This window comes from Mesoplodon mirus (assembly GCF_964341445.2).
Source record: "Mesoplodon mirus genome assembly, chromosome: X".
In the NCBI taxonomy this organism is placed as follows: Eukaryota; Metazoa; Chordata; class Mammalia; order Artiodactyla; family Ziphiidae; genus Mesoplodon; species Mesoplodon mirus.
Window position 1 is genome coordinate 30,366,202 of NC_138981.1, and position 27,268 is coordinate 30,393,469.

The 27,268-nt window shown below is 37.5% G+C and overlaps 1 protein-coding gene across 2 annotated transcripts in view; it reads right to left on the minus strand.

The window, feature by feature from the left end:
* Positions 1–27,268, minus strand: part of DMD (dystrophin) — a 2,064,872-nt gene that overhangs the window by 636,390 nt on the left and 1,401,214 nt on the right. For both annotated transcript variants that reach the window (XM_082609524.1, XM_082609523.1), the window contains exon 51: positions 21,966–22,198. In XM_082609524.1, the coding sequence (XP_082465650.1) occupies positions 21,966–22,198 (233 nt within the window). The remainder of the gene's footprint in view (positions 1–21,965; positions 22,199–27,268) is intronic.

Sequence of the window (27,268 nt, forward strand, 5' to 3'; positions counted from 1 at the left end):
GGTTTGGTTGAAATATATTAGAGACATTCTTCATCTTTATTAAGGACCAGGTATAAAAATCTAGTGAGCTATGGAGCCAGTACTTTTTGGAATATTACCCAAGATTTGATGCCCAGACTATTCTGTGTCTCCACACTGAATCCAAAGATACTGATTGCCTGATATTCTCTCTAAGGTTAACTGAATCCTGCCCCTAGACTCTAGAATATTCTCACATCTGCCTTGAGTGAACCTTTTATATAGATTGTGATTGTAATGCAGGATAGTGAGGGTATGGGAGAGTAACTAACCCCTACTTACTAGGCTTCTGCTACTGTTATATACACAAAATAACCTAAAAGTCAGCTGTGCATAACAATACTGATCTAGAATAATTCAACAACACTGTGCAACCCACACTCTTTAAAACTCACTATTCTTGGGGCTTCCCTGGTGGCACAGTGGTTGAGAATCTGCCTGATGATTCAGGGGACACAGGTTCGTGCCCCGGTCTGGGAAGATACCACATGCCATGGAGCAGCTGGGCCCGTGAGCCGTGGCCGCTGAGCCTGTGCGTCCGGAGCCTGTGCTCCGCAACGCAAGAGGCCACAACAGTGAGAGGCCCGCGTACTGCAAAAAAAAAAACAAAAAAAAAAACAAAAAAAAAACTCTATGTCACATTGTAGTTATCAGGCACACTTTAAGATCTCTGTAAATAGAGTTCAACTCTGCAGTTGCATTTGTTCTACCTGTGTGTTACTTCTCCTCACATTTTCATTTTGTTTTAACATAACAGTGGTATTTTACATTATCCATCAAAGTAAACAATTAAAGTCACTCTTTAAAACAAATATTAATTTTATTTTATTTTATTTTATTTTTTTGCGGTATGCGGGCCTCTCACTGTTGTGGCCTCTCCCGTTGCGGAGCACAGGCTCCGGACGCGCAGGCTCAGCGGCCATGGCTCACGGGCCTAGCCTCTCCGCGGCATGTGGGATCTTCCCGGATCGGGGCACGAACCCGCATCCCCTGCATCGGCAGGCGGACTCTCAACCACTGCGCCACCAGGGAAGCCCCAAATATTAATTTTAGATGACTAAATAGGTTTGTATGGAGGGTTCTTCTTGCTAATTGTGGCAATTACAAAACAAAACAAAAAAACAAAACAACTCACTATTCTTTCAGGAAGTATAACCAGTATATAAAAACAATTGTTCCCTGTAACCCTTACCTCATTCTGTTCAACAATACATTTGCTTTTGTTCTGAGAGTATAACACTAAATTTCTCTTTTGATTCCTCATGGTGATATTTGTCCAGTGTGGCTTAATAACCAGATCTTTAAAGTTTTCATTCCATTTCTGTGTACTATTTTGATCATTTGAATAATTTCACAAAATCCTGCCTTGCCTTTCACCTTGAAGTATCAACTCATTACCTTTTTCCCCACAGCCCAAACAATTACCAGGTCTAGCAATTTAGTTAAGAAAACAGACTGGTATATATATAATTGTCCTCTGAGTGTGTGTGTGTGTGTGTGTGTGTGTGTGTGTGTGTGTGTCTGACTATGTGTGTGTGGGATGGGGGGATGGAGAAGGAATGAGCTTGATCATCACTGAATACAAGAAATTAGTTATGGAGAGGCAAACCTGGCGTTCAGGTATAGGACTGTGACGAGACCACTTCCTCTCACCGTATGGGGGCCTAACTGGGCAGCAAAAATATTCTCCTCTCTGACGTTTTTATCTTGGCTCTTGACAAGCTTTCCATTGCCTTTCTGTTCAAGATTCAGATTTCCTATTATTGCTCCCCTGGGTATATTGTTTTACAGAATGGTTCCTGTCCCTGAGAAGGCCACATCAAATAAGTGACATCACATGGAGTAATACAAGTCCAGTCCTTTCCCCGCAAATCACAATGATTCTGAGGCATCACTTCACAGCTTCAGAACTCCCTGAAGGGCCAGATGAGGCCTCCACTGCAACGGCATCACAGCCCAACGTCTCTTTCTGCCCTAATGTTGACTCCAAGAACACTCCCAAATAAACATTTTGTACGCTCACCTGCCATCTTAGGGCCTGCGTCCCAGGAACCCAGGCAGTGACATTAAGAACATAAATGCCAGGCATTTGGCACTAATTTCTATAACACTTCTGCTCCAAAATCTCCATAGTATAGGGGCAAAACTTTCCTATACAGCATGCACATTTTCTTCCCACTCCTCTTTCATCAAGTACTTGGGGCTTTAAGGTAAGAATGATTTGGAAGAAAGTAAGTGGGCTGGACGCCCTGCATGTTTCCCTGGGCTCGAACATACCTGTCTCTAGCCTCTGAGTTTCTCAAAACCACTCCACTTTTGATCTGAGGCACACTCATCAGACTGCTGTCTGAAAACCTCTTCCAACAGAAGGTACCCTTCTTACTACACTCCAAGAGTTTCTGTCTAATCCAAGTTAAAAATTCTCATCTATAGAGGACCTCCCTGGCAGTCCAGTGGTTAAGACTCCACGCTTCCACTGCAGGGGGCATGGGTTCCATCCCTGGTCAGGGATCCCGCATGGGGTGTGGCTGGTGTGCCCCCTCCCTCCCAGAGAAGTATCATCATGAAAAAAATAAAATAAAATAAAATTCTCACCTATTAGTAAAGTACACATTTTCTGAAGCATTTGGAAAACCATCAGTGTGAAACAAGTTCCTCTATCTCCCTCTTTTAAAAAATTTGTAGCACCAAATGACAAGGGGCTTTGAAACGCTACCATTTCCCTTTTGATTCCATCTTAGATTTGAAAGTTTGATTTATTTGTGCTGCAAAAATCACTCATGATTAATTGGGTTATCAAGTGTCTATAATTTTTCAGCTAGGGTAATTGCCACAATTAGCAAGAAGAACCCTCCATACAAACCTATTTAGTCATCTAAAATTAATATTTGTTTTAAAGAGTGACTTTAATTGTTTACTTTGATGGATAATGTAAAATACCACTGTTATGTTAAAACAAAATGAAAATGTGAGGAGAAGTAACACACAGGTAGAACAAATGCAACTGCAGAGTTGAAATCTATTTACAGAGATCTTAAAGTGTGCCTGATAACTACAATGTGACATAGAGGTTTTTTTTTGTTTTTTGTTTTTTTTTTTTTTGCAGTACGCAGGCCTCTCACTCTTGTGGCCTCTCCCATTGCCGAGCAACAGGCTCCGGACGCACAGGCTCAGCGGCCACGGCTCACGGGCCCAGCTGCTCCGTGGCATGTGGTATCTTCCCAGACCGGGGCACGAACCTGTGTCCCCTGAGTCATCAGGCAGATTCTCAACCACTGCACCACCAGGGAAGCCCAACATAGAGTTTTATATTCCAGTTTCACAGATGCTCAGACTGAGGATCGGAGAGGTTGTATTGCTTGTCAATAACACACAAGGCAAGGCTTTAGATGCCTGACTCCAGAAAACCTCATGCTATTTCTACAAATATGAGAAAAAGAAAAATGCTCACTTAATATTAATGTTCCTCTTACTGAGGAGAGGGTGGAGTATCCAAATTACAACAACAGTGTACTTTACTATGATACTCAATTTTTTGTTATGAATAAAAGCCGATATTTGGAGATGTCATCAAAGAGTTGACAAAGAAAAACAGGAAAAGAAAAAAGGAATGAAATAAGTTAATGACAAAATATTTCCTGTTTATTAGTTGGAAATCCTTGTTTATACATTCATGTAATACATTCCATTTCTCTTGATGTGTAATGAAAGACAATGAATATGTATTCTTTTTGAAATAACGAAAGAGATAGTATCCTGTGTCTACTTTCCCTTTTTAGACTTTTCATTTCAGAATTACTTATGAAACACTACCAAGAAACAGGAAAATAGAATGAAACAAAAAATGAACCATGTTTATAAGACTGTTAGTCTGGTTATAAAGCAATTACATTTGGTTTAAATATTGGCTCCTCTAGGAAACCTTTCTTGACCAACTGTCAGCTCCCTTTAACATGAAGTAGTGACTAGGGTAGGTGTGTTGGTAACCTTCACATCATCTCATTCTGTGAAACCAAGGAATAAAGGTAGGAACTCCCATCCTCCTTGCCACAAGGATTTGTTCAGGATGGATTTATGTTAGTCCATATGCTAGTCCAATCAGGGAGAAGCTCAGTACTTTCATTTGAGGGTCAAGAAAGTTTTCTTTCCTTTTTAATACAGTATGACATGTGAAATGTATACTGTAACTGCTATGAAAATGTTGAAGGCAAAACTGAGCAATGAAGTTGGAGCCTTGAGCATGCCATGCCTGAAGCCCACACAATTCTTTGTTACATAAGTCAATAAAGCCCCTTTCTTATTAAAGCCAGTTTGAATTGGATTTTCTATTAGTTGCAATTGAAGATATTCTCATTTATGGCCAGACTTAATCTAAAGGAATACCTTCTTTTTACCCAATCATAGAATCTATTTCATCATGCCTCAATTGCCCATTTTCTTTTTGGTTTTCTCAAATAGATGATAAAAAACATTAACTTAAGGTTTTCCAAGAATCTGTACATCAAATAATTCCATTTGCAAAGTGTTGATACTTGTTTAATTTTCTCTCTTCATCTATAGGTGAGGTGATTATATATCAAGTTTACCCTGGACAACACTTACTGTCTGGCATTATTAATAATGACACTCATTTTCCTTCTTAAATTTATTATGATTTAGTCAATAAATCATAGAATGGACTATAAAGTGATTTTTAAAATCAGCCCCATTTTTCCCCTTTGTAAGCTCAGTGACAGGCAAATGCCCTTAAGCCGCCCCCTAGCTGTGACAACCTCATAGACAGTAGGAACTAACATATAGATCTCACCCCTCATAGGATTCCTTAGCTTCCCTTTGTTGCTTTCTTTCAGAATCTCTTAGCAAGCAGCCTGCTAAAAATTGATGAATGGGGTTGTAAGATAACTTGATTGAGAAAGTAACTGTATTTTGTCTTTCAAAGTAAAAAACAGGTATATTTCCTTTTCCACTTTTAGATGGCAGGCATGGCTGTGTCCCTGAAGTCTGGATTTTCTTCCCTCCAGAAAGTGTTAAGAGCTCTTTGTTTTGGACTACCTTGGATTTTAGAAAATGACCTAGAATATTTGAGACTCCTAACAAGAAAAAAAGGTAAAACTGTAATATCAACTAGGAGATTTCTTTTCTGCATACCCATAAACCTCTCTCTAAGACTCCTGAAGGATCCTGAAGGGAAGGGGGAACTCTGAAAAATGACCAAAGATGCTGGATTCCCCAACTACCCTAGAAGAAAGTCTCTGAGCCCAATTTTATTTGATTCAGGAAAAAAAAACCAAAGATACATAACATTTCTTACATGTTTGGAGTTGAGAAATAATTCAGTTGAGCTTTATCTGTAAGGTTATACATGATTATTCTAGGAAATTTCCATGTCAACAGAGAATAATTAGATTCAATGCTCAAAGCCAAATAAATTCATTCTTAAAGGTAGAATTTAAGAATGTGATAGCATGACTAGATAGTCATAATATTTGGGGGCAAGGAATTGCTCTTCTAATAGGAAAGCTATAATTGACTACATACTTTCTGAATATGAGAAAGGAAAACTGCATCTCAGCTTTAGAGAATTTGCAGATCAGTTATATATTCTATTCCTTGAGAGAACTGTAGGCCACCTGACCCTGATTTCAAAATATAAATAAAACTGAGAAAAAAAGGGAACTAAAATAGGGCTCTAGAATTGGGATTATACCTTAGAAAAACAAAAACAAAAAACAACAGGAGGTTGAAAAATACCAGTGAGTATCATGATCGCATACAATGAACTGCCACATAATTATAGGTATTTGAAGTAAGCAGGTATGTACTGGGAGATCAAAAAAAACCACCATGATCAAAAAATATCCCTCCCCCACCTTTCAAAATGCTTAAAATTACAACCATTAAATTATCTGAAGAATCTTCCAATGTAAGGAAATTAATATATATTCCTTTTTAAAGAAACAGATATGACATTTTTTGTCTTAAAAAATTGGTTAAGAAGTTTAACACAAAAGGTTAAAAGCAGATAGGATGCAATTTGGAAGTTGGTCAAATAAAGGATATTTCTAAGCAATTTAAAACAAATTAACTTTTACTTTAAAACCTAAGCTTTAAGGGTCAGAGAAAAAAGAGCAATAAGGTAGAACATGCCTTCTGGTTGTAAAAAACATATTTAAAGAGACAAAGGCTTGGGGAACATCTGTGATTTCCATCTCTCTGCTTTCTATTGAAAAAGTAGTAGTTTTCTATTTAGTAAAGAAGATTTAAAAAAAATAAATGAGAGAGACCTTTATAGTAGCTAAGTCTACGTAAGATCTTTCATATCATATGATAGGTTCTCTTGAAGGAACAATTAGTAATAGAATCAGAAGTACCAAGGGTACCTAATAATAGGCCCAGCGACAGATGACATCTGACACATTGATGAATAGTAGTCACCAAACTTTGACTGCGCACACCTACCATTTAAAAAATTCTGGCCCACACATACCAATCCATATTTATTCAAAATTTTATACATGTACTACTTTACTAATATATTATGTATTTTAGAAAACATGAAGTATTAAATATGAATGAGAATAAATAGAAATAGAAATTGGTTCTTCTTATATTCCCATTGCAGATCTCTGTAACTGAACATGCAAATGAAGAGACAAAGCATTCCACTTCAAACAAAATGTGGAAAGTGTGCGGTTTTTTTGTCTTTTAGGTTTTATACAGAAAAATGCTAAAACATATATAGGCATTTTAATGCCTTTAAATGCTACTCTAAATTGTGTGCTTCTCTGTAAAATTTCATGCAGATTTTAATAACTAATATTTTAAAGATAAATTATTATAATGTATAAATATATTTTTATAGACAACACTAATTTTATAGAATGCTGTGCTAAATTCTTTCCCTCAGATATTCATTCTGGAGAGTGCCTAGCTACTCGGTCCCTGGTAGGTATATAATAATGAGAGGCAAAACTGCTATCCTAGCAACAACTTTCCACATTGTAGACTTGGTGCCAAGAAGAAAGATTTCTGAAAGGTTAATTTGGTAAAAACAATTGCATGTAGAGAAATCAAGTGACTCACAGAGACATGCACATGTGACTAAGATATATTAATATTCTCTAAACTGTGGTCCTCCAGATATTCCACACAAATGATTTCCATGGAGAAATGACTGAGAAATGCTGACCTAAATGACGCTAACAATCCTGCAGGACTCTTCAGTGACTTTGCTTGTGGGGATGTACATTGTGGATCTTTATGATAGGCAAAGTCCATGTACATTTCTCAGCTTATTTGACTTTTTCATGACAAATACCTATTGACATCTGATGGATCTAGTGTTTCAGAAAACATCCGGGGAAATGTTAAGATATTCTCTCACTTAGGAAAAATAGTGCATTTCCTAGTCAAAATCTTAACACTCATCATCTTCCTTTTTTTTTTTCTTTTTTTACAGCATCTCAATTAATTATGAAAGGCAAGAGTGGTTGTTCTTGCTGGAGAATGTGATGAGAAAGAAGAAGGAAAAATCTATGTACTTGGGTCTTGGGATAGCGCTGCAATGAAGCGAACATGGGTGGCCAAGTAAACACTGGGGCTTGCAGTGAAAGCTCAAGAAGACCGTGTAAAGGAGTTATAAGATGTTATGAAAAGGGCAACACAGACAAGGAGGAAAAACTTGATTTTTTAAAAAAAATTATATTAAATGGGCCCTATTACTTGTTTTCCTGTTTGATCACCATGCTAGAACAGTTAATCTTTTAATTGCTTACATTTTTCCTTGAACTCCACGAGTGTGTTTGGGTCTTAATTATTCAGAATATGAAAACTGATGACCTAATGCTATGTATATTGATGCTAATGGATCGCTTCAGAATTTGTCAGGCTACTGAAGCTGTGATGAAAGTGACTGCTTTCTCTTTCTCCAATTTAAAAAATATTCAGAGGTAGGAAGATAGAAATGAATAATATAATTTTTCTTTAATTTAATTTAATGTGTTAGAGCTATTTAGAACAGCGATGTCCAATAGTACTTTCTGCAGAGATGGAAACGTTCTGTATCTGTGCTGTGCAATATGGTAGTCACTAGTCACATGTGGCTATTGGGCATTTGAAATGTGGCTAGTGCAACTAAAGAAGTGATTTAAAATTTTTAATTAACTGAAATTTAAATAGCTACATATGACTAGTGGCTACTGTATTGGACATTGCAGATTTAGAGAATTACAGACAACACCTGTGGTTAATTAGGAAGTGATTCCTTGAGAACAGAAGAGGAAATATAAACACAATGCATTTTAATTTTCCACTGAATTTACATTGTTTTCAGTGACCTTTGTACAGTCTGATTGTCAAGTAAAATAAATGATGTCTACTAATAAACATTCATCCAAGGGTTATTCTTTCACATTCACACCTCCATGCCATCTGCAATGAGAGAACTAAGAAGACAGGAAAACAATCACATCATTTTTAGGTAATTAAAAGCTACTTAAGTCTAAAGTAGAGAAATATGCTCTAGTTAAGAGTATACTATCAGACATAACTAGTTGCCTACCCAATATCTGTTCTTTCCTTCTTCACTAATCCAAATTTTGTTCAGAACAGCAGGGTTTTAGGATTAGGTCACCAGTTTTATTCTGAATTATAAATAAAGAAACACAACTACTTATTTAAAATACTCTACCCTCCCAGGATCTCTCAAAGCTAGGAGAGGTCATGTGACACATATCTGTGGTGTAAGTAGACTTCTTCTATGTGGGGCTGCCAGAAAAGCTTTTGCTTTCTTTTTAAGTAGGAGCTGACACACCCGGGCACATGCATTTACTCTGCCCATTTCCCCCTCTTTTCCATTTTAAGACAAAGACATAGTGCTTTGTGGCAGTGGAGCCACCTTGAGACCACAGGAAGGAATGAAAGCCAAATGTTGAGGATGGCTGGGGATGGCTAAAGGAAGAGTTGGGATACATGATTTTGTGGCTATTGGACCTACCCTGGAATACATAATTCTGAAGGTCTTGTTTTGTGAGAAAAATAAACTCCTGTCTGGATAAGCTACTGTTAAGAAGATTTTCCTATATGCAGCCAAACTCAATCCTAACTGTATTAACTGGGGAAAAAAGGTCCTTTAATTCCTAAAATTCTTAGAGTCTAAAATTATAATTGTTTTTGCTTGATGTGGTAAATTTAATTCCCAGGAGTCTTTCATTCATCACTGACCAAAAACAGACATAAATCATGCTGCATTTAAAAAATAAACATAAATATGCAAACAGCTCTATAACAGATTGTTAAATTTCAAATGCTAAGTAAAACTAGTCATTCATGAAGATAAAGTAAGTCAACAAAATTTGTAAAACACCTAGCATGTCCTTAGCTGCTAAAGCAAATAGAATAGTATGCCTGTCTTTAAGGGAATTTAAATTCATTTAAAGGGCTAAAATACAAAAAAATAAGAAGTCAAATGACAATAAATGTTTATAAGAGAGGTTCAAGACATGGGACTTCCCTGGTGGCACAGTGGTTAAGAATCTGCCTGCCAACGCAGGTGACATGGGTTCAAGCCCTGGTCCAGGAAGATCCCACATGCTGCGGAGCAACTAAGCCCATGCACCACAACTACTGAGCCTGCGCTCTAGAGCCCACGTGCCACAACTACTGAAGCCCGCGTGCCACAACTACTGAAGCCCATGTGCCTAGAGCCCGTGCTGTGCAACAAGAGAAGCCACGGCAATGAGAAGCCACGCATCGCAACAAAGAGTAGCCCCTGCTTGCTGCAACTAGAGAAAGCCCGGGCACAGCAACAAAGACCCAATGCAGTGAAAAAAAAAAAGTATAAAATAAAGTGAAAAAAGGGTGGGTAGGATTTAAAAAAAAAAAAAGAGGTTCAAGACAATAGAAGCAACTTTACAAGAAAACATACAGTTAAAGGACAAAATAATTTTGTAGTCAATCACTGATTAAAAAGACCAATACAGATTGGAGCTTTCAAAACAAATTTCACTGAGAAGGCAGGGCAAGACCTCAAAGGCTTCAATGTTCTGACAAACCAGTCAACTCTACATTTCTAATCATTGTAATCAACTTTAAGGAGTGTGAAGGAACCCTAAGTCATTGATGTGGTTATTTCATAATTGGATTTGATTAGAACTCATACCTTGAAATGGTTGCACAGTTCTCATCTAAAAAGTTTCCTAATGCTAAAAATAAAATACGTCCTCATTTTGACTTAGAGTACCATTTTATTGTAAAATCTCATTATATACAGCTTCTTGCCTACTTGCATTCTTTCCAACTGCTATTATCTGCCCCCAATAACTGTCTCCTTTTAGTACCTAACACCTATCATACAACTAAAAAAAATAAAATAAAATCGAACATAGGTAGTGTGGTAAAGTGGCAGTTTGAACAATTTTATGTCCAATTTCTCAAAGGGCATTCATGGTTCTACAAGTGGCAGCTTTTTATAATTTTCATATAATATGACATGACAGAAAAGCTTAGCCTCAGCAGAGCTACTACAGATTATTTTCCCTCTCACCATACTCTAGTCCTTTCAGTTTTATGGGGAAAAAGCATGAAGGAGTTAAGTGTAAATTATTCTCTTCGCTCCACTTCCTTAAGTAGAGATTGATCTATGTTCTTTTGCCCCAACCCTTTTCCATGGTTTTATTTTTTCTTACTTCTAGTTGGAAGGTTTCAAAATAATCCTAGAGTTTAACAGAGATGAAATCAGTTTGTGGAGGGAGGGTAAAGCCTATCATTACAAAGTTTATCCTGCTGCCATAATTGAAGGGAGAATATGTCAGGTAATTCAAAGCATTATCTTGAGATAAATAAGACAGAAGATATTTTTTCCTTGAATAAGTCATAGGAAATACATAATTCTTGAATATGATGCTACTTGTTTATACAGAATGTAAAATATAAAGATAAGGAAATCTGGAAGGTTTTATGAATTACTAAAACTATATTTAAAGTCATTTTTATAAATCTAGTAAAGAATTAATCACTCTAGTGATTAATTCACTCTAGAAACTCTGGTATTATTTTTAGTAAATTGATAAAAGTTCACAAAACACAGCCAACATGCTACTGCCTCTCTCTCAAAAACAGTGAAGCTATGATAACCTTGGAAATTTACCAACCAGCTTAGTTTATGAAAGTTTAAAACATTAGAACATATGCAAAAATAAATGTTCACCCCTAGGTTATTAAATCAAAATTAACAAGACATCTGGAAAGAGAAGTCTAGTTTAACTGTCTTCTATATCAGGGAGGGAGGCACATATTAAGAGGAAGAAAATAAATGATTCATTCATTCTAATATATGATTGAAAACACCATAGCACTTTGTTCTCTTGTGGCAATTATCACTCTGATTTTTATGCTTCCTTCACAGAAGATACACTCTAAAATTGGAGCCTAAATTATTCTTATTTTTAATCCCCAAGAGCAGATAACATTGATGTTATCTTTCACCAGCATGTGTTCAATAAATAAAAGATGAATGAAAAGAGTCTTATATCAAAAGCCATTAAAAGGTAGTCATCATATTTCTAATGAATCTACATGACATTGTAATTCAGGGGTCTCCAAAGTAGGCATTTGATGGAGGAAAGAAAATATTAGTAGACTATTAAAAATATCTACCACTTTATAGGTATTTTAGTACCATGTATATATATATGTATTTATCACTGTAACCCAAGTAATCATATACAGAAAACTGTGGATAAATGAACAAAAACACTTACTAATAGTGATGTGTGATCAATGGTTTATCTCTTTCTCAATTATTCGCTGACATACACAGGAAATCAAATTTAAATCCAAACTCTCCCTCTTTTTTTTTTTTTTTTTTTTTGCGGTATGCGGGCCTCTCACTGTTGTGGCCTCTCCCGTTGCGGAGCACAGGCTCCAGATGCGCAGGCTCAGCGGCCATGGCTCATGGGCCCAGCCGCTCCGTGGCATGTGGGATCTTCCCGGACCGGGGCACGAACCCGTGTCCCCTGCATCAGCAGGCGGACTCTCAACCACTGTGCCACCAGGGAAGCCCAATCCAAACTCTTATTCCACTATCTCTTTCCAATGTCATTTCCTAATGTTCTTTGTAACATGGGTTTTCAAAGACTATTTGTTGAATTAAGGAATGAATGAACAAAGAACCATGTACCTGACATTAACATTATTTAACATTACCCTAACATTCAGAGTAATAAGAACCTACTTTATAACACATTGTGACTTCAATTATAGACATCAAGGACCCCAAATGATAAAAGCTCCCAAAGCAGGTAATAATATTTAGGGTATAATAACATTATGCAGCTTTCAAAAAAGATTAAAACACACTGAATTATACTGCTTTCTTATAGAAGAAAGAAGATCCCAGATTTTAGGTATTTTTATGAAAAAAATAAAAGCCATTTCATGTAAAGGAATCTCGATCTAAACCCAAGCAAGGACATTTATAAATATAATTCACTATTTAAAACCAATAACTAAAAAAAAATTAAAAAAATAAATAAAAACAATAACAAACATAAACTTCCTTATCAAAATCCCACTGATATTTCATTGAAAATACAATATACTGGCTTTTATCAGAATTCATGTAAATATTATGGTTCAGTTTTACCTGATAAGGTTTTGACAAAATTTTACAGTGAATTGAATTGAAATGTAGTAAGATATGCATTTCCATTCACAGACATTGGGAGATGTGGTTTGGTAAAGCTTATGTTTATCTTTAAGCAAAAATGTGTCTGATACCATTTTCCATAAAAAGGTTATTATAATATTTTGAAAATGGGAATTGTTTGTGCTTGTAACACTATGAGCTTTGTATTTATGGGAGTTAATTTTGTCATGATCTATGAGAGTATAAATCATATTACTGACACTGACATATTTTAACAATCTCCAGTGAAGATAACAGCGAATTTGGCTCTCATTAGGTAAGGAAAGAAAATTGCACGCATGTAGAACAGCGATCCAGAGTGATGAGCTTTCTACAGGGGACATGTACATTTGTCAGAAGATAATTGCAGTACAAATTTGCAAATATCTTCAGCCAAACATAGTACAACATTATTCTTTGTAGAATGCAACATACACCTTCCATATATGGAAAGACAGCAAACTCTGGTACGGTGCTTCTTAAACAAGGTTGTGCAGAAATGAACAGATGAGCTGATCAGGGCTGAATGGTTGTTTGAGAAAAGAGAAAAACAGAATCATCAATCTCCTCACACTAAGATGACTCATCTAACTTGTGAAATCCGTTGGATACCAACGGAAATAAACTGTTTAGTTTTAGTGCGTTCTGTTATAACTTTGGTGGAGAAATGAGGAGATGTTTAAGAAGGGGCATGGTGGGGCTCACAGAAAAAGAAAAAGAAGAAACATCTATTCCCCACGAGGTCTGTATTTACGTTAGGGCATCTACATTCATTAAGTGACCTTAGACCATGTTACTATATTGTCTGTAACCTTTCTCATTGATTGAATGAGGGAAAAACTATTTGTAATACCCACTTTTCTGCTATGCTCATGGCAAGAGAATAATACCAAGAAACATTCTGTTTTGTTTTTAGTTTAAACAATCAGTGCCATTTCCCGCCCCCCCCCCACTCTGTTCCATTAATCCTTCTAAGTCCATGCTAGACAAGTTCTTTTGTCATCAGACTGTGGTTGAATTTATTCAACAAAAGTTATAATCAGAATGATTCTGGAGCCATTCAATTGCTCTTTGTGTAGATATAGCCAGAGTTTAAAAAATAATCATAGAATTTTTATTAAAGACTTTGACCTTAACAATAAAAAAATTAAGCATATCCAAGTAATTATTTCCCATTTAAATATACACTGGACCTACTAAGACTGCTTGTTCAATCTTTGGATAATGAAAACTCCCAGGTAGCAGTATAATGTGCAGCTAAAAATGAATCTTGAACAATGCTATTGTCATCTTGTCCAGATTGGCCAATTTGTCTCAACCCCAATCTGGAGAGGTCTTATTAGAGGCTAAAACTCTTTGCCGATTCTTTATGCAATACAAGTGCCTGTGGTTCAGATTTAGTGGGGAATTACCCTGAACACCTGGCCAAGATGACTTGAAAAAAGACTATAATTTGTTTAGCACAGGCAATCAGAGACCAGTAGTAGAAAAAATAACAATATCAAATGGCCACCTAAATCCTACCTATTGATAACATTACAGTTATCCATTGCCACAACCTGTCCCCAGATCTGCCAGCCACGACTCTCTATCCCCAACCTCTCACTCTCCTTCTCACCTTCCTCCCTCCCTTTCTTTCCTGTTCTTCCCTCCTTCCTTCCCTCCTCTTCTTCCTTTCCTTCCCTCTTCTCCTTCCTTTCCTTCCCTCTTCTCCTTCCCGTCTCTCCTTCTTTCCTTTCCCTAAGGGTCACATTTAATCATAACTTTCAGAGAAAAACTCTAGACATATTTTCTCTTTCATTGGATAGATTGTGCCAGTAAAAGAAAACTGTGAATAACTGTCACAACAATTTTATTTCAGAACTATTTTACTTAAACATGTGATGAAATAGGAAAAGCATTTTTTATCAGATTTCTCTGACACTAAACTATAAATTACAAGTCATCCTCTGCTATAAATTCACAATTTTAGAAAATAAACCTAGAGCTTCATGTATGTTTTACTTTTAAAGGCTTAATTTGCATATTTCACACACAACTCTATTCCTCTACAATACAGTGGTTTAATTTTTACTCTAAAATTAAGCAGTCGAGTTGCTTAATGTTTTAAATGGCTATATTTAACAATCTTTTAAAAATTATAGTTGTAATTTTAACTTCCATTTCTTGCTTAATGTAATTCACTTAGTAAAAATTATTTTCATTTCTAAATGGTAGCAGCCTCCTGTTTTCTAAAATAAGAATTTAATTAAACAACTTATGCTAAAGGAGAACAGAAACTTAATATCAAATGTGTGATTTTTTCAATTCAAGATCTACAACTATGAAAAGCTAACTTATTCAAATGCCGTGTCCTTATTCCCTTTCGGGGGACTATATTTTAATCACTGCATGTCTAAAGTTTGATCTGAAGTTAATAAATTCGAAACTAAGTTTTCCCAGAGTCATAAGATGTTTTATTACATCATGGCTAATTTCTGATGCTCCGCAGCTACAATTACAATCCCCCAGCTCTAATCTCTGCTAAAAATGAAGCTTCTTTATCACATTTCATTCACATTATCCATAAAGCAATCTACATTTTTTATATTGTAATCTTTTATTGTGAAATCTGAGTAAATATAAAGCTCTAAATATTTAACAATATATTCAAGATTGAGACATTATTGCAATATTTGGAGCAAAATTGATTAGAACAATATTATGAAATGAGAAAATAATTATTAATGAAGAATAACATTTTGTTGTACTATAAATGCATCCTCTTTTTTATTATCTCCATGATATTTATTTATTTATTTACTTGTAAACATCTTTATTGGAGTATAATTGCTTTACAATGGTGTGTTAGTTTCTGCTTTATAACAAAGTAAATCAGTTATACGTATACATATGTTCTCATATCTCTTCCCTCTTGTGTCTCCCTCCCTCCCACCCTCCCTATCCCACCCCTCTAGGTGGTCACAAAGCACCCAGCTGATCTCCCTGTGCTGTGCGGCTGCTTCCCACTAGCTATCTATTTTACATTTGGTAGTGTATATATGTCCATGCCACTCTCTCACTTTGTCACAGCTGACCCTTCCCCCTACCCATATCCTCAAGTCCATTCTCTAGTAGGTCGTGTCTTTATTCCCATCCTGCCCCTAGGTTCTTCATGACCATTTTTTTTGTTTTTTAGATTCCATATATATGTGTTAGCATAGGCTATTTTTCTCTTTCTGACTTACTTCACTCTGTATGACAGACTCTAGGTCCATCCACCTCACTACAAACAACTCAATTTCATTTCTTTTTATGGCTGAGTAATATTCCATGGTATATATGTGCCACATCTTCTTTATCCATTCACTGTCAATGGACACTTCGGTTGCTTCCGTGTCCTAGCTATTGTAAATAGAGCTGCAGTGAACATTTTGGTACATGACTCTTTCTGAATTATGGTTTTCTCAGGGTATATGCCCAGTAGTGGGATTGCTGGGTCATATGGGAGTTCTATTTTTACTTTTTTAAGGAACCTCCATACTGTTCTCCATAGTGGCTGTACCAATTTACCTTCCCACCAACAGTGCAAGAGGGTTCCCTTTTCTCCACATCCTCTCCAGCATTTATTCTTTGTACATTTTTTGATGATGGCCATTCTGACAGGTGTGAGATGACATCTCATTGTAGTTTTGATTTGCATTTCTGTAATGATTAATGATGTTGATAATTCTTTCATGTGTTTGTTGGCAATCTGTATATCTTCTTTGGAGAAATGTCTATTTAGGTCTTCTGCCCATTTTTGGATTGAGCTTGCGTTTTTGATATTGTGCTGCACGAGCTGCTTGTAACTTTTGGAGATTAATCCATTGTCAGTTGCTTCATTTGCAAATATTTTCTCCCATTCTGAGGACTCTCTTCTCATCTTGTTTATGGTTTCCTTTGCTGTGCAAAAGCTTTCAAGTTTCATTAGGTCCCATTTGTTTATTTTTGAATTTATTTCCTCTCCCTGCGATCCAACCGAAGCCTGAGCCTCAGCTCCCAGCCCCGCCCACCCCAGCTGGTGAGCAGACAAGCCTCTCGGGCTGGTGAGTGCTGGTTGGCACCGCTCCTCTGTGCGGGAATCTCTCCGCTTTGCCCTCCGCACCCCTGTTGCTGCGCTCTCCTCCGCGGCTCTGAAGCTTCCCCACTCCACCACCCGCAGTCTCCACCCGCGAAGGGGCTTCCTAGCGTGTGGAAACCTTTCCTCCTTCACGGCTCCCTCCCACTGGTGCAGGTCCGATCCCTATTCTTTTGTCTCTGTTTTTTCTTTTTTCTTTTGCCCTACCCAGGTACGTGGGGAGTTTCTTGCCTTTTGGGAGGTCTGAGGTCTTCTGCCAGTGTTCAGTAGGTGTTCTGTAGGAGTTGTTCCACGTGTAGATGTATTTCTGATGTATCTGTGGGGAGGAAGGTCATCTCCGTGTCTTACTCTTCTGCCATCTTGAAGCTCCCTCACAATCTACATTTTTTTTGAGAACCAACTACTGTATGTGCAGGTGTCAAACAAACTTATATTTAGAGTACTGGGGCATAAATAGTTTTATTTCAGGTCTCCATATTGCAAAGTTAAAATAGATAAACATATTGCTTACATTGGGAGGAGGGGTGAGGAAATTATCTCTCCCCCAGTGTAAGGAGCTTTGGAAGGAAAGGGTTTTAAATCAGTGTTCTCTGCTCTCCTCTAGCTAAGAGATGGGGGTGTGACCCAAGCATGGTCAACTGGACTCCTCCCAGGACTTTAAATTTTGAACAGTTACACAGTACAAAGCAAAAGAGGATCACAAAGAGACTCAAGTAGTACCTGCTAACTAAATGCCCAGGCATACTCAGGTCCGTTTTCTTTTTCTAGGTCTTTTTCCATTGCCTTCAAGCTAATTACAATGTTTACTTTCTGCTTGATTTAATCAGAGGGTACTTTCCGTTGCTTGCATGGAGAGAAACCTACCTAATATGCAACTACACTACATTTGATGATTTTACTTCTCTTTTTAAAATCTTTTCAAGGTTGTTACCACCTGCAGGCCATAATCAAAACTCCTTAGTCTGTATTGTAATAGTTCTGTATCGTGGCTTATTTTATAATGGATTAACACATTAAATCATACAAATTTGTAATAGATAAAAATATCAAATCACTAGGTTATACACCTGAAACTATTATAATATTGTATGTTAATTATAATTTTTTAAAAAACCCTCCTTAGTCTGGCAAGGAAGGGTCCCCATTTTTCTCTATGCAACCTCATACATTTCTTCCTCATCCGCTTAGTTTCAGCCAGATGGAGTCACAATTTCTATCACATACTGCACTGTTTATTTACTTCAGTGAAAAGCACAGTTCCTTCTGCCAGGATCGCCTTTGTCATTTTATCTACCTGGTTAATTCCAAGTTGTTCTTTAATGCTTGGCTTAGGTTTTATCTTCTTCAAGAAGCTTTTCCTGACATCTCTTCTCCTCCTTGGCTTAGTTAGATGTCCTCTCCATGAAGTAAGTCCCTAGAGCATTGCCCAAGGATTCCCAGGGAAGTGGAAAACTACGGCGCCTAAGGGTGGGGATTCTGGAACCAGACTGCTTAGGTTCAAATCTCATTGCTATCTTTTTACTACTTGACGTTGAGCAAGTTACTTACAACATTACTTACACAAGCACTCACTGTGCTTTAGTATAAATCTCACAGTGTTGGGCTTCCCTGGTGGCACAGTGGTTGAGAGTCCGCCTGCCGATGCAGGGGACACAGGTTCGTGCCCCGGTCCAGGAAGATCCCACATGCTGCAGAGCGCTAGGCCCGTGAGCCATGGCTGCTGAGCTTGCGCGTCCGGAGCCTGTGCTCCGCAACGGGAGGGGCCGCAACAGTGAGAGGCCCGCGTACCGCAAAAAAAATTTAAAAAAATATAAAAAATAAATCTCACAGTGTTGTTGTAAGCATTAAGTGATACACACAAATTATTTAGATCAGTGACTAGCATCATTAACGCTAAATATGTGCTAGGTATTATCCTGAAATTTATTTCTATCACAGTGCTATTATTGCTTTCTATTCGCATCATCTTCTTTAATCTGTGCATTCCTATCTTGTCTAACTCTGTATTTCCCAGGCACTTAGTAGTCGCTCAATAAAAATTTACTAAAAGAATATATGAGTAAATAGACATTGATAGTGTTTTACAGTTTATAAAGCACATGTGGAACACTGCATCATTTCTCACACCTCAAACAGTAAAATTAGAATTGCTTTATTTAAAACTCTATATAGAGGAAATATTTCTTCCCTGATATTACAATCAATACTTCCCCAAACTTACCTCTCTTTTTTATAACCCTCCACACACACACACACACATTTGTTTAATGTTTATTTAGGGTCATTTTACTGACCATTTAGTGACTGTAGCTATACAAGGCAGGAATTGACAATATCTTTATAATTTTTTTTAATATAAGGGGAAGAAGCAGGAAAATCATCCCCACTATTTAGCAAGAGAAGAGAGATTACAGGTGTATGTGTGTGTGTGTGTGTGTGTGTGTGTGTGAACATTTATAATACTGTTGACCCTTGAATGACACAGGTTTGAACTATGCAAGTCCAATTATACTGGGATTTTTTTTTCAATAAAAATACAATCGGCCCCCCGTATCTGCAGATGCAGAATCCACAGTGCAGAATCCACGGATATGGAGGGCCAACTATGGGACTTGAGCATCTGCAGATTTTGTTATCCATGGTGGATTCCAGAACGAATCCCCTGTGGGACTGACAACTGTACTGGCTTTCTGTGACCCTAGACATGGCACTTGAACTTCTCCTCTGAATTACTTTTGGACCTGTAGTTAAAGACTATCACTTTGAAGAGGCATCAAATGTTTTACAAAGGAGTGTGGATTATCTTTCCCACTCTAGTATCTAGTGGCTTTTACAGGAGGCCATAATGTCATTAGCAGAATGGGGTCCAGGTGTGGAAATGAGCTCTTATTTTCATGTAATATTATTATATGACATACAGTTTGCACAACACAAATACCATGAATACTCAGACTTACATAGTTTGCTTACCACCTAATATTAATTACTAACATTAGTTGAATACTTGCAGTAATCAAGGCAAGGTGGGAAGCATTTTCATGTACTACCTAATTTAATCCTCATGACCACCTATAAGGAAGATAGTATCATTATCCACATTGTATAGATAGATGACCTCAGGTTCAAGGAGGTTGAATAACTTACCCAAGGTCACACAGCTATAGTAGAGGAGCCAAACTTTAAACCCATACAATCTAATTTCAAAGCCCATGCTTTAAACATTATAACATACTGTCTCCTCTGGTTAGGAATACTCCCGGAAGTACTGGAATAGCTCAGTATGATATTGTGAAAGAATGTACCTCTTGTTTCTTTATGTATCAGCACACTGCAATTGTAAAATGCTTAGCTTTGTGTCTGACATACACTATATATTCAAATACACATATATCACCAAATGGTAGCCACATTTATAGTTAATACTGGCAGGCAGTATACGTAGTAAGAACACAGGCTTAGGCACCAAACAGACTTGGATTTGAATCTTTGCTCTGCTACTTATTAGGAGTGTGACATCTATGAGCTTCAGTTGCTTTTTTGGAAAAATTTGGCTACTAATACTTGTTATAAAGCAGTAGTAAAACAAACTATACATATATATTTATATAATATTTACATATCTTTATATTCACACATATCCAACACTATATGGTGTATGTGAATCCTTTGTGCCCTGTACCTACCTAGAAGAGGAAACCAAGATCCAGAGCATGATTTGACCACAATCATGCCATTTGCAAATGACAAAAAAAGACCACTGGGGCTCCCCTGGTGGCGCAGTGGTTGAGAGTCCTCCTGCCGCTGCAGGGGACACGGGTTCGTGCCCCGGTCCGGGAAGATCCCACATGCCGCGGAGCGGCTGGGCCCATGAGCCATGGCCGCTGAGCCTGCACGTCCAGAGCCTGTGCTCCGCAACGGGAGAGGCCACAGCAGTAAGAGGCCCGCGTATCACAAAAAAAAAAGGAAAAAAAAAGACCACTGAATTCAGGTCCTCTGAGTCTAAGATTAAGACACTTTAAATGCAGGTTGTTTACTATTAAATTATTTTCATTCCTACTGAATTACTGAAGTTCATTTTAAAAAGAAATCTGTCTGCCCTAGTCCCTGTTTTTCCAAAAGGTAGTTCTATACCAGCTAAACAACTTCAGTACAATTTATTACTTCTTTAGAAAAGACTTGAACATCATTTACAAGTGAAAAAAACTATAGCATATAAACCTTTCAAATCTACTTTTTTAATTCATTCAGAAATATAAAAGATATATTTGTTTTAGCTAAGTAAACCATATTTATGTCAATGTATTCTGATGTTTCTCATTGATGTCATAATTTTGCAGAATGTATTCCAATGAGGCTGAGAAATGCAATCGTATTAAAAACATGTTTATTTGAGTATGGCATTAAATAAATATGAATATTAAGATCTAAGGTATTTTAAAATATATTATGTTTTGTTACTTTTCTCTTTTTTTATTTGTAGCTTATTTTCAATTATCCTTATCGTTGGAGGAGGAGAATTGGCATGGACAACTCAGAAGAGTGAACAACCAATTCCCAGATTATTATATTTGATTCTGTAATATATTATGGCTGCAAAGTGCCAAAACAAACACTTCAAATGTAAACAGCTCAAATGAGCTATTTATTTGATATAAAATAGGTTTTAAAAATACCAGATGTTTAGTGAATTTAATTAAGCCAACTATACTTTTTTTTTTTTTTTTTTTTTTTTGCGGTATGCGGGCCTCTCACTGTTGTGGCCTCCCCCGTTGCGGAGCACAGGCTCCGGACGCGCAGGCCCAGCGGCCATGGCTCACGGGCCCAGCCGCTCCGCGGCACACGGGATCCTCCCAGACCGGGGCACGAACCCGCATCCCCTGCATCGGCAGGCGGACTCTCAACCACTGCGCCACCAGGGAGGCCCAAGCCAACTATACTTTAAGGGCTAAGCTTTTTTACTTGTATTATTCCTTTGTAATTTATGGTTGTTTTAGACAACTGCATTCATTTGTTTCCTTGATCATGCTTAGACTGAACAGAGTACAGAGAGTAGTGTGTTGGCTCACAGAGAAAAGCTACCTAAAAACTGTTGGGAAATGACTTGTGGAAAATCTTCACTTTAAAGATAAACCTCTGCCAGCTTTCCTCTTTTTTCCCCCATACCTTCTGCTTGATGATCATCTCGTTGATGTCTTCAAGATCACCCACCATCACCCTCTGTGATTTTATAACACGATCAAGCAGAGACAGCCAGTCGGTAAGTTCTGTCCAAACCCGGTTGAAATCTGCCAGAGCAGGTACCTCCAACAGCAAGGAAGATGGCATTTCTAGTTTGGAGACGGCAGTTTCCTTGGTAACCACAGGTTGTGTCACCAGAGTAACAGTCTGACTAGGAGCTGAATTTTTTTTTTCAAAAAGGAAAAAAGAAAAAAAGAAAAATTAGAAACACAAGAAGCCGATTTCAATAATAATAAAACTAATTTAAGTGTAACAATTTGAGCCAAAGTATTATTTATGACATTTTAAGTATAATTTAAAAATTATAAGTATAATTTATAAAGTATCCTAATGTGGATACTTTATATAGTACCACGATAGAAAAATTCAAAGTTTCCAACTTTTCATTAATACACATTTAACAATCTTTCAAAATGATTTTGATTATCCTCACGGCTGAGCAACTGATTTAATTTAAAAAGTCCTTCTCAATAACAATTATACAGGTTGTGGAATTGGTAAAGAAAAATATAAAGTATTCAGGCTTTGCCAGGTGAATAAGTTTTACTTATTTTTTTCATTCAAGGGGAAGAAAAAAGTAAAGATTGGATAAGATCTTAATCCGAACTTATGATTTCCTTGAATAGGAAGTAAATTAGTTTGGAGGTAGACTCTAGGGAAATCAAAGCCAATGAAATGTTCTTGTCTTTGCTCTGTATTTTATACTGGGAGCAGCTTATGTATTTTTTCCTTTTCTTTCAGACTGGTAATAAAGTGGCTAGCAGTGAAGAAAACCCAAGCTACATTATTTTTGGAAAATCAGAGCTAGGAAAGTTTTTCCACTTGGATAGTGAAACACTGTTCAAGGTTATTAAGAAATATTAAATTAATATGAATAGTGATGAACACTGTAGTGTAAGGTAGCACATGGTAATAGTTAAGATCTGAAGTTCTTAACTTCAGAGTGAAAACACTTGGGAGAGAATCCTTCTCTGTCTTAGGAACTCTGTGACCTTGGTTAAGTTACTAATCTTCTCTAAATTTCAGGTTTTCTCTTCAGCAAGGAGGGATAATGACAGGATAAATGTCAAAGGGGCAGTTGTACAGATTCAATGCCTAATACAAGAAATGTACATAGAACAATACCAGAAAAATAACAGGAAAAATATTAGCATAGTTCTGGACACTAGTAGGTAATACTGTTAGGTATTACTATTTTTATAAATATCTGATAAATAAGAAGCACAGTGATAAACAAATATGGTAAGAAGTTAGAGATAAGGAGTCGAAATACATAAAATATTTGGGGAAAACTCAGTCAAAGGTCTTGTGTGGCCCTATATGTACTGAAGGGGGCTGAATTTGCTGGTGTGAATTGATACTAAATACCAACAGCTGGATTATCAAAGGTGAGAGAAGAAGGGCAAGAAATGTCAGGTCTAGTTTATAGGCAATGGCCTCTGGAGCCTAATATATCCAGGAGACTGGTCAAAGAAAGAGTGGCCTATATAGTTCAGAAGGGAAGCTTTGAGGGAAAGCTGCAAAACACAACATCTCAATGGGAAGCCTGAGAGGCATGGATGACAAGAGGACTGTTCTAGAAACATGAAGAAAATGTGCCATACGGGCATTCCATTCTGAGGTGGCCATAAATTACTTTTCATGGTTATATTACTTTCTGTTTTTTTAAGGTTATCTTTTTGTTAGAGAAGATGATGAAAGAAATGGAGGCAAGTCTCTTGTCTCTCAAGCTTCTTGGGGAGAACAAGAGGTTCCTACAGATGGAAGAAATAATCTTGAACAAGGTAGAAAGAAAAAAAGTGAGGTGTCAGATGGAATAAAAAATGAATGCCAAGAAGTAATGACTGAAGGACAATGATACTGAGGAGACAGAGAAGAAATAGTTTCCCAAAGCCATCTCACTACTATGAGGCTTTTTTCTAGAAAGAATGAAACATAATTTGAAGCAGAAATAGCATTTATGATCCAACAGTCTAGTAGGAGAAAGCATGGGAGCCAATAGGATCTAGCAAGCTTAAAAGGGATTCCAAGAGAGGAGCTGAATCCCTGGAGACAATGCATGGGTGGAGATGAAAAGAGAGCTAAATTAAAATATCACTGTAGGAGCTAACTGTGGAATGTCTAGCTGAATAGGAAATATGGACGTAATTGTTCTGAAAATAGATAACAACAGATACTCAGGCAACATACAGTATTTTAGGAGGATTTCAAGGTTCTGGGAAGTGTCAGTCAAGGCTGTTTTGTTTTTTTTTTAACTTGACGTATTGAAAAATTCACCCTCAAAAGAAAGCAGGAATGCGATTTTTTTCTCTAGACATGCTTCTGACCAACAAAGAAGTGTTTAATGAAGTGGAAATGATCACGTCATCTTAAATTTCTCTACAATGAAGGACGAGAATGCAGAGAATCATCAGACTTCAACTGCTTTCTGGAAAACACATGGGGGGGGGGCGGAAGGCAAAGTCTATTGAAAAGAAAGGCTAGGACCAGAGATCGAAAAACAGAATGTTTTAAGATGACTAAAAAATACAATTAATATTGGGATGATAAGTCACAAAATTCTCCAATGAGGAAAAAGTATCACCAGGTAGAAAGACAGATGAAACAGATTCAGAGGAGAGTTGAGAGGTAGAGCAATGCTGCCATCTGTGCCCTGGTCATGGGCAAAGGATCTGATTTATGGACCGGTCAGTCAGGCCATGGCTGGTCTTGTCTCCTCCAGTCCTCAACACCTGAAAACATCTTTATACCAATGGGGAAGGGAGGAGAAACTTTCCATTTTGCTCACTGCTTTATCTCCTGCACCTCCCACAGGTTCTAGAATCTAGTAGGTGCTCAATTGATGACCTCTGAATAAATGAATGAAACAAACAAAAAAAGTCTATGCACAGCAAGATTTTCAGTAAACTTAGAGGCCTTCTATCCAAGGCGAGTGCTAAAAGAGAACATCTAAGGACAGTTTCTCGAAGCCTAGAACATAGAACATGCCAAGGCTCTTGCTGTTTAGGTGATTTTAGTTATTTTAAGAACAAGAAAATAATGAGCCACTGCTTGGGGAAGGCAATGGAAAGTCAAATATTAAAGGGAGAAAATAGAACCAATCAATTCTTATGTTCCCTACTTTTCTATCAAGGGGGGGGAAAAGCAGGAAACAACACTGGATCAAGAAGCAGAGTATAAAACAGACAATCTAAGGCTAGACTGTTGGATTTAAACCCTTGCTCTGCCATTTTTTAGCTGTGTAACCCTAGGCAGGTTACTTAACCTCCCTGAATCTCCATTTACTCCTCTTTAAAATGGAGATTATAACAGTACTTCCCTCACAGAGAGCTGGTCTTACCATTTCCTAGATACACAATCTTGGACAAGATTACAAGCATCTGGATGTAAGGGATTATACCATGCTTGCTAAACTGAACTTTTCTGAACCTCAGATTATTTACCCACATAATGAGGAAAACAGTACCAATCACATGGAATTGTTCTAATTAGTATTTTATGAATTGACATGTTAAGTCACCTCCTAGCATGTGTATGTGTGTTTTTTCCTCCTCCTTTCCCTTTTGCTGCTCAATGTTTATTGGCTGCTCACTTTCTAAATTAGCATGGCTTTCCAGGTCCTGTGCTCTTAGAACCAGACTTCATACTCCAGCTTCATCTCCCTCCATTCTTCCCATGCTTCCCCACACCTCAGTTGCTATGTGGCATTCTCCCATTAGCACAGACCATCTCACCCTTTCGTGCCCTTCCATATGCTCTATATTCTTCTTGAAAACTCCTCTCCCTTCCCCAGACAAAAGTCTCAAATCCTTTTCAAATACCAACTCTAGATTTCTGTGTTTTGTGGAGGACCAGGGTAAGTTTATAACTAAAAATCTCTATGAGGCATAGAATTACACCATTCTTTTGGGTCTTAAACACTTTGAATCTTTAACATTTTATTACTGAAATCTAATCATCGCTAGGAAGAACAAAATCTGGCACCATTATTAGGGTTGGGGAATTTTAATTTTATTTGTAATATGGCTAGAGGGTAGCCGATAGTACTTGAGAGCTGGGTTCTAAACTCCAGAATTGGGTCTCCTAGAGAAAAAAAGTGCTATAACATGAAGTAGAAAGAGGCTAATCTCCATCTATTACACACATTTTATTAGGGTCAATTCTATCTACAACACTACTTGAAATATTTCATTCTTCCTAAAAAGACTTGTCTCTAGATCCATGTATGTGCACATACTTTAGTTTTTTTTATTAAGCAAGATGCTTCAATGGAGAAATTTTGAGGTCCTGAGAACATTTAAAAAAAATAAATTTTATTTATTTATTTATTTATTTTTGGCTACTTTGGTTCTTTGTTGCTGTGTGTGGCTTTCTCTAGTTGCGGCGAGTGGAGGCTACTCTTCCTTGCAGTGCGCGGGCTTCTCATTGCTGTGGCTTCTCTTGTTGTGGAGCACGATCTCTAGGTGGGTGGGCTCAGTAGTTGTGGCTTGCAGGCTCTAGAGCACAGGCTCAGTAGTTGTGGTGCACGGGCTTAGTTGCCCTGCGGCACGTGGGATCTTCCCAGACCAGGGCTCAAACCCGTGTCCCCTGCATTGGCAGGCGGATTCTTAACCACTGTGCCACCAGGGAAGCCTGAGGTCCTGAGAACATTTATCATATTTTATTATGTATATCATATATTGACTCATACTGCATATTCAGATGCCTCTACTTTTAGCTAAAGAGAAAAAAAATTAGGTTGTTTCTTTTCCACTGTCCTTTTACTAGAAACATAAGCACATCACCTCATTAGGTAAAGTGTGGGCTGGCTGGATCTGTAAGGAGGCAGTTTAAGTGGTTTTGTCCAGACTGAGCCATAGAATCTTGACACCAAAGGTCAGGCAGGGATATTTAGTCATTCCATGTGAGTTTTCTGTTAACTCCATAATTTAAAAGATGGAAAGAGGATTTGTTGAGAGTTCTCTCAACCCATAACCCTAATCAGGGAAGGAGTCAGGATACATAAACGACTACACAGAATCTTAAGCACGAAGTTCTAGGATGGGTTTCCAGGTTCTCCTCCTTAAGGAGCATGGAAAATGGCTTCCCCTCCAGCCGGCAGGGATCCTTTCCTCCATGCCCCGTTTAACGCCCGTGCAGTTTGATCTGCTTGCCTGGATGTCTGCCTCTTGCCTCAGGCCACTGTCCAGGGTTGCAAGGAGTTGGCCCTAGGAATGGCTGCTTCAAAT